The sequence below is a fragment of the Coregonus lavaretus genome, assembly GCF_964263955.1.
Source record: "Coregonus lavaretus genome assembly, contig: HAP1_SCAFFOLD_3592, whole genome shotgun sequence".
NCBI lineage: Eukaryota > Metazoa > Chordata > Actinopteri > Salmoniformes > Salmonidae > Coregonus > Coregonus lavaretus.
This window is the reverse complement of record NW_028158187.1, coordinates 29,987-42,708: the sequence shown is the minus strand read 5'-3', so window position 1 is coordinate 42,708 and position 12,722 is coordinate 29,987. Positions and strand designations below refer to the sequence as shown.

Here is a 12,722-nt window from a genome sequence, read left to right as displayed (position 1 = left end):
GGTCAATGTTTTTCCCTATTGTCTCTGTTTCATATCACAGCCTAAACTCCCAAGTTTTGATGACAGCTTCAGCGTTCGCATGGTGTGTTGGAATGTATTTTAATTTTCTGCTCACTCTTCTGACATGGAAGCCATTTTGAAAACAGATTAATTTTGATTTCTGGATGCTGGCCGTAAAATAAAAACGGTTTTATATAAAATGTTAATCTTGTGACACATCAACAAGATGTATTTCTTGTTAGAAGTGCTGAAGTTGTACAAGAGGTGAGTTGTCAGTGCTTTCACTATAGGTTTTGCAGTTATACTTTCTTGAAAGAGGCATGGTTTGGAATTGTCTATCAGCAAGTGAACCTCCTTCATAATCTCAGGCTCTTTCCACCTTTGTCAGAGTATAGAAATAGAACTCTCCATTTTCAGAATAGAAATGGCAATCTTGGAAAATATATAATGCGATAAGTACCATTTAGTTCAAATCCCTCTGATAATGACACCTACATGAATTTGCAAACACGTTTACAAAAAATGGGATTGAATCATATATTCATATGTTGGCAAAAGAATATCAGAGAATATTATTAACAAACATAAATATATATACAAGTGTTTGTTCAGGCATATGTGAGAATGAGTGTGTAGGATATGCGTGAATGAATTAAGTTGTGTGTGCATGTGCGTATGCCTTATAATTGTCCATAAATATCACTTTGATTTCTATAATTAATTTTGTAATATCCTTTTCTTCTTTACAAATGTCCATAAAAGTCCACTTGAAGTACATAGTCTCAACTCAAGCACATCCACACTCCTCCACGATCATATTGGGTACGTCTCTCTTGACGATGTTGTATTCATCGTCGAAGTAGAGCATTGACATGGTGCTGAGCTTGGTGGGGATGCAACAGGAGTTCATGGAGCCAGGGCTCATGCCTCTCATCCGATACTGATTGACCACTGCCGTGTGGAAGGACGACGCCGACCCTGGCACTCCCGCCATGTACGCCGGACAGTTCCCCTCGCAGTAGTTCCCAAAGTACCCCGACGGCGCAATGATCCAGTCGTTCCAGCCGATGAGGCGGAAGTCTATGTAGAACTGCTGTCTGCAGCACAGACTACTACTCCCGTCACACTCCAGCCCCCTCTTCCTGATGCGGTGCTTGTTGTCCGCTTGCCGGGCCTGTACGACTAGAAACGGCCTGTGGGACTCGTCGTTCTGGTTCATGAGGATCGGTAAGACCGCCAGGTCCTCGCAGCCCTCGCAGCGCACGTCCAGGTTTTGCCGCCGGTCGCCCTTCTCGAACCCCATCTGGATAGCATTGGTCAGGGGGAAGGTGTGCCAGCCGCTCCTCTTCAGCTCCACACGCTTCTCCACCAGGTTCCACTTGCTGCCCAGGCCAGGCTCTTGGTAGTACACCTTGACTGTGACCTTCCTCCGCGGACCCTTGTCCAGGGTGTTAGGAAGCAGCCTGAAGTACAGCCACAGGGTGGCCTGGGTCACGTACAGGTGCTGGTTTCCCTCGTTGGAGATCAGGAAGAACAGGCTGGATTTGGATGATACCAGCTCATCTGGGAAAGACAGGAACAGAATAGGGAAGGGTCAGTTTAAAAGTAATGTTAAACCTTTAAAAGGTCAGTGTGGCAATGCTAAAAGAGGAGACAAACACACAGATTAATTGGCTATTAATTAACAAAAATACCCATCTTTCAAAAACCTTACTGATATTGGACAAAGCTTCAAGAAGATACTACCACACTGGGTGGTCCCAAGCTTGGACTGTTGGATGAATAGCTGGACAAGAACTGGGCACATAGGGAACAGTTCAACAATTTGGGATTAAATTGAGATAGACGGTTACTATGGCTTCCCTTGTTATGGCCTGTCTTACTGTCATCTCTATCTGGCCTGGGATGTAAACAGAGTTTGGACTGGTACTAAAGGGATTTGGTGGATGGGTGTACACTGGTAGACAGCTCTAACAGAGACACCAGCCTCCTCTTGATCCAGGGCCCATATTCACAAAGCGTCTCACGGTGCTGATCCAGGATCGGTTTTGTATTTTAGATCATAATGAATAAGAGGGGGGACCTGATCCTAGATCAGCACTCCTACTCTGAGACGCTTTATGAATACAGGCCCTGGTCTTGTCTTGTAGGCCTACATGGGGACTGCAATGACAGTGCAGCATCAGCAGGTCTGGAATCAGTTCCATCTGGCCCTTGCCTATAGAGAGCCTCGACAGTGACAATGACAGTACAGATCTGGGATCAGGCCCACTTGAAGTTGCCTCTGGCCCTGAGTCAGGCTGGGTATGGGGAAGAGGGCTTATCAGAGCCAAGTACAAAGGCTCAAAGGCTTTGCTGTGAATACTGCAGAAAAACAAGAGCTTACTGAGCCTAACTGCTTACACAATGCACAGTAATGTGATGTAAAGGGAGAAAATGCACAGTAAAGCCAGGCACATTGAGTGAAGAGGAGCACAGCTTCACAGTGGATTAATGATCAAGCAAAAAAAGCAATTTACATGAAACTAGCTGGCCTTTCCAACAACCCAACTATCACCACAGAAACTGTGTCTGGCTGTACAGTGCGTGCCAATGTTTACTTATTTTTGGTTTGTGCCATATTGTTTTCATGTGTGGGTAGGTTCAGGTTCGGGTTAGGGTAGGGTAGCGTAGAGTCAGGGTCAAAAGTCAAATTCAAATTGAACTTGCACTTGTCAGTGCCCAAAACATGACATGACCAAAACAACTCCTACTCTTACACACTCACTGACTTTGCCTGGTCAGGCTCCCTGCACCACTATGCAGTTTGTTGATCAAGACAAGACCTGAACCTTGAACTACCTAAAGAAACCTAAGAGACAGTAACATCTTCAGTAGCTAAGGCAGTAACTGAAATATATGGTTTCTTCCCAGTCCTCCAGTGAGAGTAAAAACGTCTAACCTGAGAGCCCATCAGCAACACTCTACATGAATACTCTGTGACTGACTGAGCAACATGCAGCTGTCAGGTGAAGGAAAGTGGGAAAACACACACGTCAAGGGTCACCTCTCCAACCTGAACACTGAGCTGTGCTGCCTGCCTATCTGCCTGCCTGTTTGCTTGTCTGCCGCCCAAAGCGATGGGACCCTACCTGGGAATCGAACCCACAACCCTGGCGTTGCAAACGCCACGCTCTACCAACTGAGCTACATCCCTATGACCAACAATAAGCAAAAAGCTAAGACCTAATGTCTCCTGGTTGAAATGGATGTTCTATTCATCTTCTGTTTATGGATGGATGACTTTGATATATTACTGTATCAGTTATTTATTCTTTCAACAGGGGACAGGGGAAGAGGGGGGGCTTTGTGAAACAAACCTAAGGGAGCCATTTTTCACTCTGTGAGTAAAGAGGGAAATTGTCTCAGATGGAACAGGATACTCAACAACAGAATACTCCCCAAAAAGACACATCCAATTAGAAAGTGATTTGTCAGGTGAACTTATGAGAGCACCAATGCAGTGTGCAGGAGTCTTTTTTAAAAATCATTCTCAGGAACAGAAATAGAGTTGCAGAGAAAGTGTCTTTAGATGATATCACTATCGCTGACGTGGCATCTTTGTCAGGCAACTGCTTTAGTAACCGTACACAACAACGGCAAATACAAGGTCTAACATACAAGCATGATGAAGTCCATAAGTACTGTGCAGGCAGCAACCAAGTCCCACTCTAGGACTATATAAGGGAGATGGTCCCTCACACCATGCATTCTAATACGGAACAGTGAGTGGCAGTGAGTTCACCATTCCAGTTCACTCTACATTCAGCATGCATGGTCCTGACACAAAGCGCTGACCTTATGTAGATGTAGAGCCATTCTAAAGCAGCCCTGCTTTCAGGTCATCTTATAGCTGGTACCAGGATTCTCAACAGAAGATCACAGTAGAATCATTGTATATGGGTGGCATTCAGATGAAATACTCAGCATGGGTGAACATTAGATTTTCATCAGGTGTCTTAGATTGACTGTACACTCTTAGAAAAAAGGGTTCCAAAGGGTTCTTCAGCTGTCCCCATAGGAGAACCCTTTTTGGTTCCAGGTAGAACCCTTTTTGGTTTCAGGTAGAAGAACCCTTTTGGGTTCCATATAGAACCCTCTGTGAAAGGAGTTCTACATTTACATTTTAGTCATTTAGCAGACGCTCTTATCCAGAGCGACTTATAGTTAGTGAGTGCATACATTTTTCATACTGGCCCCCCGTGGGAAACGAACCTACAACCCTGGTGTTGCAAGTGCCACGCTCTACCAACTCAGCTACAGGGGACTAGCGGAACCCAAAAGGGTTCTACGTGGAACCAAAAGGGTTCTACCTGGATCCAAAAAGGGTTCTCCTATGGGAACAGCCAAATAACCCCTTTAGGTTCTAGATAGCACCTTTTTTTCTAAGTGTATTTGAGAAGCAGAACAGGGTTGGTTTTGAACATATCTCTGATCAGCTAACCGAATCACTGACACTAATTGTGTTGGAGAGATGCACAGCTGGTTAGAGAAAATCTGGGGTGACTTCAACTGCTATAAGAATAAGAGGCAATAAGAGGTTTGATCTGAATACATGTGGGCCTAAGCAGGTGGCATCATTGATCATTTCCAGTCCCCCTTTAAGCATCTCTAAGCAAATTGTTGTGTGAGCTCTTCTCAGTGCCACGACCAGCTGGCTGCAGCTACCACCCTGGGTAATACTGCCAACTGGCAAGGAGGGCAATGAGGCACAAGGAAGGCAACCCAACTGAATCTACACAAATGTACAGTACAAAGTTACAGAGCTTTTTGAGAATAATGTGAAAATATTATGGGCTTTTCAAATCTTTTTGGGATTGCCCATATCATTCTTTTGAATGTGAATGTGATATTATACATACCCTTAATCTTTTCTATGCAAACTATGGATTTTGTGTGTTGTTTTGAAGATGAATGCTATGAGGCTGTTATAGTGACATTATTTATGAGTCTCTGGGGGTGTGAACCTCAGCCTGAGGACACACTTGTTCTATGCTCACACTAACAAATGCTTGGTTGTTTGGTTGACCCAACTGCTGGGTTGCAGGTGTTGGGTCACTTAGTTGGGTTGTTTTCTTTAAAAACTGCTGGTTATTGATGCTGGGTTACTGAGATATGACCTAGCAGGTCAGATCAGAAGACTGGAGGCATAGTTTAGTCGGGGCGTGACATTCAGATAGTTCTTTTTAGCCACCTGAGTAAATGTCATTCCTGTTCATCTGTTCTGTTGAATAGTTTTAACATGCTATGGTTAAACATTGACCTCTTTGTAGCTTTAATGATGCTTATAGAAGTGTATGAGTTCCCTAAAAGCCTCTGTAAATCCCATTGTTGGGATAGAATAAGGTGGTATACCTTATTATAATATGTAATAAATAATCTTAATATTATAGAAGAATGTGAAGAGAAAAAAAAGGGGAAATGTTATTTGTAGTATGTAAACTTAACATGATGAACAGGAATGACATTTATGATGTTAGATAAGGTCTCTGATACTAACAGTTGTCCTCTCAAGATGAAGCTTCTTCATGTGAATAATACCTGTAGCATGACTCAGGTTATCACTCAACCAACTAGTATTTACCAATAGTGTTGGATCTGTGACATCCACTTGTATTGATCATATCTTCACTAATGCTACAGAGCTTTGCTCCAAAGCAATATCAGTTCCCATTGGCTGTAGTGACCATAACATTGTGGCAATAACAAGGAAAGCCAAAGTACCAAAGGCAGGGCCTAAAGTTATTTATAAGAGATCATACTAAATGTTTTCTGAGGACTCTTTTGTTGAAGATGTAAAAAATGTATGTTGGTCTGATGTGTATAAGGAGGAGAACGCAGATGCAACACCTGGAGGATTATTCTTGTCAATTGTTGCCAAACATGCACCTGTTAAGAAACTAACTGTGAGAACTGTTAGAGCCCCCTGGATCGATGATGAATTGAAGAATTTTATGGTTCAAAGAAATTATGCAAATAGAGTGGCAAACAAGTCAGGCAGCTCAGCTGATTGGTCGACATACTGTAAATTGAGACATTTTGTGACTAAACTTAGCAACTTAACATTGAAGTTGATGGGTCATTTATAACGAAACCTTTTGATATAGCCAATCATTTCAATGGCTATTTCACCAGTAAAGTAGACAAACTGAGAAGTGAAATGACAACATTGAACAGTGAACCATCATATTTGTGTATTGAAGATCTAATAATGATAAAGAAGGATTGCAATGTTAAATCTGGTCAAATTTGTGTGGAAGAGATTGAAAAACGATTGTTATCCATCAATAATGATAAGCCACCAGGTACAGACAACCTAGATGGGAAACTATTGAGAATGGTAGCAGACTGTATTGCCGCCCCTATTTGCCATGTCTTTAACCAAAGCCTAAAGGAGTGTGTCCACAGGCGTTGAAGGAAGCTAAAGTAATTCCACTACCTAAAAATAGTAAAGATCCCTTTGCTGGTTCTAACAGCCGCCCAATCAGTTTGCTGCCTGTTCTTAGTAAACTGATGGAGAGAATTGTGTTTGAACAAATACAAAGCTCTTTTCTAAAGCACAAGTTAACTACTGACTTTCAGAATGCATATAGGGAAGGGCACTCAACTTGTGCTGGACTGACTCAGATGACTGATGATTGGCTAAAATAAATGGATAATAAGATGATAGTTGAAGCTGTATTATTAGATTTCAGTGCAGCCTTTGATGTTATTGATCATAAATTGTTATTGAAAAAACTCAATTGTTATGGCTTTACATCACCTGCCATCACATGGTTGGAGAGTTACTTATTCAATAGAACTCAGAGAGGATTCTTCAATGGAAGCTTCTCTGACATCAGATATGTACAGTGTGGTATCCCTCAGGGCAGTTGCCTTGGGCTGTTACTCTTCTCTATTTTTACAAATGATTTGCCACTTGTCTTACAAGAAACTAAAATGACTATGTATGCTGATGATTGCACACTCTACACATCAGCACCTACAGCCAGGGAGTTCACTGAGACTCTTAGCAAGGAGTTACAGTCAGTGCTAGAATGGGTAATTAACAACAAACTGGTCTTAAATAAATCTAAAACCAAAAGCATTGTATTGGGTTCAAAGTATTATCTTAGATCTAAACCTCAACTGGAGTTGTGCATGAAGGGTGTGACCATTGAACAAGTTGAAGAAGCTGAACTCCTAGGAGTAACATTGGATGGTCAGTTATCATGGTCAAGTCATATTGACAAAGTTGTTGTTGGGGAGAGGTATGTCTGTTATAAAAATATGTTCTGCGTTTTTTAAACAAAAATCAACTGTACTAGTTGTTCAGGCTTTGATCTTGTCCCATCTTGATTATTGTCCGGTAATATGGTCAGGTGCAGCAAAGAAAGACCTAGAAAAACTGCAGCTGGCTCTAAACAAAGCAGCACACCTTGCCCTTAACTGCACACACAGATCTAACATCAACAACATGCATGATAGTCTTTCAATGGTTGAAGGTTGAGGAGAAATTGACTACTTCTCTTCTAGTCTTTTTAAGAAACATTTGTGTGTTGGAAATGCCTAACCACTTGTATAATCTATTTGCATACACTTCAAACAGACATACCGCACCGGACATGCCACTATAAGTCTCTTCACGGTACCCAAACCAAAAACAGATTGAATGCGTCGCTCAGTTATGTATAGAGCCATGTCATCGTGGAATGCTCTTCCACCAGAGGTTACTCAGGCAAAATGCAAGTCTAGCTTTAAAACACAGATTTAAAAAAAAACATATTGTATCACAGCACCTCTCCTATTTCTAAAGATCTAATTTAACTGTACTGTATACAAGAAAATTAATATGTATATGTGAATAGTGTGTAAATAGTATTTTTGTTGAATCTTGGTGTCTTTCCTATATATACAACTATTTTTATTTTGAATGTAATATAATATTTTATGTTGTTCTTGTCTATTACTGTTCTGTACTTTGTCATGTATTTGTAGGTTTTATGTGGACCACAGGAGGTTGGTGGCACCATAATTGGGGAGGATGGGCTCGTGGTAATGGCTGGAGCGGAATTGGTGGGATGGTATCAAATACAACAAACACATGGTTTCCATGTGCTTGATGCCATTCCATTTGCTCCGTTCCAGCCATTATGTGAGCCGTCCTCCCCTCAGCAGCCTCCACTGATGTGGACCCCAGGAAGAGTAGCTGCTGCATGTGCAGTAGCTAATGGTCATGGCTAGAAGGGATCCAGCTTTTGTCTAATTAAAGTCAGATTTGACTTTTCGTAGGAAGTTAGGAGAATTTACGCAGCTGGTTAGGAGAATTTACGTAGCAGATTAAGACAATTAGGTTAAGGTTATGAAAAGGGTTATGGTTAGCTAAAACGCCAAAAAAAGGCAACTGTTAATTTGACAAAACCTTGATCCCTTCTAGCCATGACTATAGCTAATGGGGATCCTAATAAACTAAACTCATGGGTGGCCAATAAGATCTAGCTGAAAGCCACGCCCCTAATAAAACAGGCCTCCTGAAAATAACCTGAGGATTACATTAAAAATGGCCCAGCTTCTAGGTCCACTCAGCATGAGTGTAAAAAATACCCAACTGATTGTTAAATTAACCCATTTTTGTGTAATCCCAACAAACCAACATGTTGGGTTATTCACCCAAACCAACTGGCTTGGTCAAAACAACCCAACATGTGTTCTGTCCACTAGTTAACCAGCAATGGGTTACCAAATAACCAAAAGTGTTTGCAGAACAGTTGGGGGGAAAATAATAATGTAAAACATCTATAAATGATAAACACAAGCAACATTTGGTTTTGTTTAGTTTTATATTTCAAATAATAATAATAATAATAATAATATTTCAAGCTATTTGACTGACTTTTCCTGTATGCATTGAACCCGCATCAGTTGATTTCTGGTTTCATGCTCCCTACCCTTTAAATACAAATACACAATATTAAAAAAAACTGTGCCTACTTTAAGGAATTTGTGAATGTATTGTTTTGAAATCACAGACACTTTCTGCTCTTAGCGGGGCGGGGGATGATGCGCTGCATCACCTTGATCAACTGTGTAGTCCAAACGTTACGCACCGGACCCAGCTTGGTCTGTGCGTAAAAGTGGTTTTATTTTTGTTTTTTTCTAATACAATAGAGTAAACGGTAGACTGCCTATAAGATACAATAATTACACACCTGTCTCTGCGAAACTGATTATCTCCGAGCTCTCCTCCAGCACTTCGTTGGCATTGCTGGTCGCGTGTCCATCCAGATTCGGGATTTCTACTCTCCCATCCTCGCGCACTTTACCGGCGTGGAGTTTCCGAAGCGCAGTCACCATCGCCGCCTTCGGGATAGAATGGGTGATGTTGGGTCTTACCCTCATCTGTAACCTGCTCAGGATATGCCTTTTCACCACCTCCAGAAAGTCAATGTCCACCCGTCCCGATTCCTCGGGCTGACCGATGCCACACGAAGTGCAAGTTTCCTGAGCTACGGTGTGCGTCTCCGTTCCCGGCAAAGGGTTCAAGGATCCCGGCGCCGCTTCTTTGCAGAGGACAGACTGCACGCAAGCCATAAATAATGCCACTTTGATTATACAGTTAATCATTTTCTTTATGAAGAAAAAAAGTCGTGATATTTGAAGTGCCATATGCCTATAATTCGTTTTCTACTATAAAAAGGTATGCAGAATATTGCTGTCAAATGTAGGCTATTCACTTGGCGTTATTAAGAAAATACGATTTCGAATGAAAAGAAAGATAAAGTTGTAAAATCCCGTTAGTCCGTATAAAGTTACAAGGAGTCCATGCAAGAAGAAATATTCCACTCAATTCAGACGCATTTTGATTAAATATTCAATTCACCGTAACTTGAAATATTCCCCTTGTTTCGTGTCTGTGTTCATTCCCGATGTCTGTCACTCAGCTGACTTCACTTCAGGGGCACAGTGGGAGTCAAGTCCGTTCTGCCTGTCTCAAAGACTTTGCTTCACCATTTCAAGGTAACACAATTTAAAAACCAGTAGGCTACCATTTATCCGTCAATTGAGTTTCAGTTCAATGCCTGACGTATCATGCCATGGTTTAATTGATCTGCAATCCGCAATAATCATTATTTAGAAACTAATAGAAGAGGACAAACTAAACGAATAGAAAATCACCCATTGGTTGATAAACACAAGTCAGGATATTCCATAGAAGGGAAAAAGCTGAAGGGTCGGTCAAATAATAACTTATCGCATATTGTAGCATCCAGTTTTTCATTTGCTTTGACTTACTCCTTCAGTTTTTGTTCCTGTATATCCTTATTGAAATGCACCTTAATTGGATTTGAATTCCCGATATGAAATTGCCCTGATGTACTTGAGCACAAAGAGGTCTAATGATCGGACGAACCTTTCCCTTGCTATGTCGATTTAGGAGTCCTCCATAGACTGAAAGTTTTTATACAAGGAAACCACGTGGGACGTCCCACCAACTAAACAGACTCCTAGTATTTGGTAGGAGATTATGCATAGGCTTAAGGTAAACTATCCTCCTTAGCTGTCCTGTCCAGAGAAAATACTTATAACCTATGGAAAACGAATTAGGAGAGATAAAAAATGACTTAAGAATTCGAGTAACCAATTATTTACCAGACTGACTGGTGACTTGTGCATAATGCGTTGATTTGCGCACAATATAGAGCATCATTAGCATAGGCTATCTTTACAGTGGAAACTATCTACTTTATAAATAAGAACGAGGATTACATCAATAAACTTCCATTATATAATTAATTAACATTTCATATGTTCCGTATAAAGCCTGTAGGTCTAATAGCCTAGACAAGGCCTGGCCATGTTTTAATATAAAACATTTTCATCAACACGTGCTATCCAAATGTATTTTTGTTGTTGTTGCATTTTCATGCTTCAAACAAACAGAAAACGTGTCCCATATAGATGCTCCAAAGAAAAATGAATAAAATAGTAAATAAATGGTACCGACAGATTCTTGACAGGCCTTTCTTATTGCGGCTCAACCATGACTGCATGGTGATCATAAGCAACTCCTAAACCAGACTGGATGTACTGGAAACAACAAGGTAATACAGATTTAAGCGCCAAAGGTGACACTGTAGGTGCGTGCACCACTTTTTATATTTGAAGTGACACAAAAACAGTGACCAATTCAAGTCAGAGCTCTGTTTTGTCGTCACTCAAATATGAGTGAAATATAAGCCTAAAAAATATCACATAATACATTTGACCTAACATTGGCAAAACAGTACTAGGTGAATGCCCAACATATTTTAATGCTATGTTTTTAATGTGCGCTCTCCCAATACTGTAACAGATCAGATCACGTTGAAAGTTGTTAAATGCTGCCACCCTTCTTCTAAATATTGCAACTACACATTGCATGAACCGCACACATTTTTTACAATCTGCAGCCAGGCAATAAACCGATAGGTCGTAGCCATATAGCCTATAAAGGCATATCTATCTAACAGTTGAAAAATACATGTTTTATTTACAGCATAAATCATGAAATATGCTGGAAAATATTGAGGGATAACATGGGACATACAATGACTGTGTAGGCTACTATAGATAATTAGATGTGATAAATTAAAACTTTTGCACTGTTACTATAGCCGATGTATTTGTCAAACGCAGGGCTGTTCAATTCCTGTCCTGGAGGGCAGAAACACTTCTAGATTTTGTTTCTACCTTTAGTTAATTGCAATCACCCATGGGGCCTCATTTATAAACGTTGCGTAGACCTACATACAAAATATAGGCTACGCAAAAACACGCGTGCACCAGTTTTCACGCAAAAGTTGGCATTTATAAAAATTGAACTTGACATGAGAATGCGCTTAGTTCAGTTTCTAGTGGTTGAAGTATTGCATTGCAAGCAGGCAAGCAGCCTAGTATTTTGTTCAAATGGCGCATATAATGACACGCTTATTTCTAAAAAATAATATAAAAAATATATATATAATATATGATTAAATTATTTGCTGTTAGTGAGAAGAGGGAATATCATTTGTTTTTGCATCTTTGCATCTTTGCATTCTAAAATAGTTAGAAATAATAGTTAGAAATAGGCTCATCACTAAGCTAAGGATCCTGGGACTAAACACCTCCCTCTGCAACTGGATCCTGGACTTCCTGACGGGCCGACCCCAGGTGGTAAGGGTAGGTAACAACACATCTGCCACACTGATCCTCAACACGGGGCCCCTCAGGGGTGCGTGCTCAGTTCCCTCCTGTACTCCCTGTTCACCCATGACTGCATGGCCAGGCACGACTTCAACACCATCATTAAGTTTGCTGACGACACAACAGTGAGATAGCCTATAGGGAGGAGGACAGAGACCTGGCCATGTGGTGCCAGGATAACAACCTCTCCCTCAACGTGACCAAGACAAAGGAGATGATTGTGGACTAAAGGAAAAAAAAGAGGACTGAGCACGCCCCCATTCTCATCGACGGGGCTGTAGTGGAACAGGTTGAGAGCTTCAAGTTCCTTGGTGTCCACATCACCAACTAACTATCATGGTCCAAACACACCAAGACAGTCGTGAAGAGGGCACGACAAAGCCTATTCCCCCTCAGGAGACTGAAAAGATTTGGCATGGGTCCTCAGATCCTCAAAAAATTCTACAGCTGCACCATCGAGAGCATCCTGACTGGTTGCA

General features: G+C 41.2%; 1 protein-coding gene across 1 annotated transcript; it reads right to left on the bottom strand.

Moving 5' to 3' along the window:
* Window positions 1-787: 787 nt before the first annotated feature.
* On the bottom strand, window positions 788-9,642 carry LOC311124349 (inhibin beta B chain-like; the record flags this gene model as incomplete). Its single annotated transcript, XM_084198509.1, has 2 exons — window positions 788-1,563; window positions 9,228-9,642. The coding sequence occupies 2 exons, from the start codon at window positions 9,640-9,642 to the stop codon at window positions 788-790; spliced, it is 1,191 nt and encodes a 396-aa protein (XP_084054635.1).
* Between the last annotated feature and the right edge of the window lie 3,080 nt (window positions 9,643-12,722).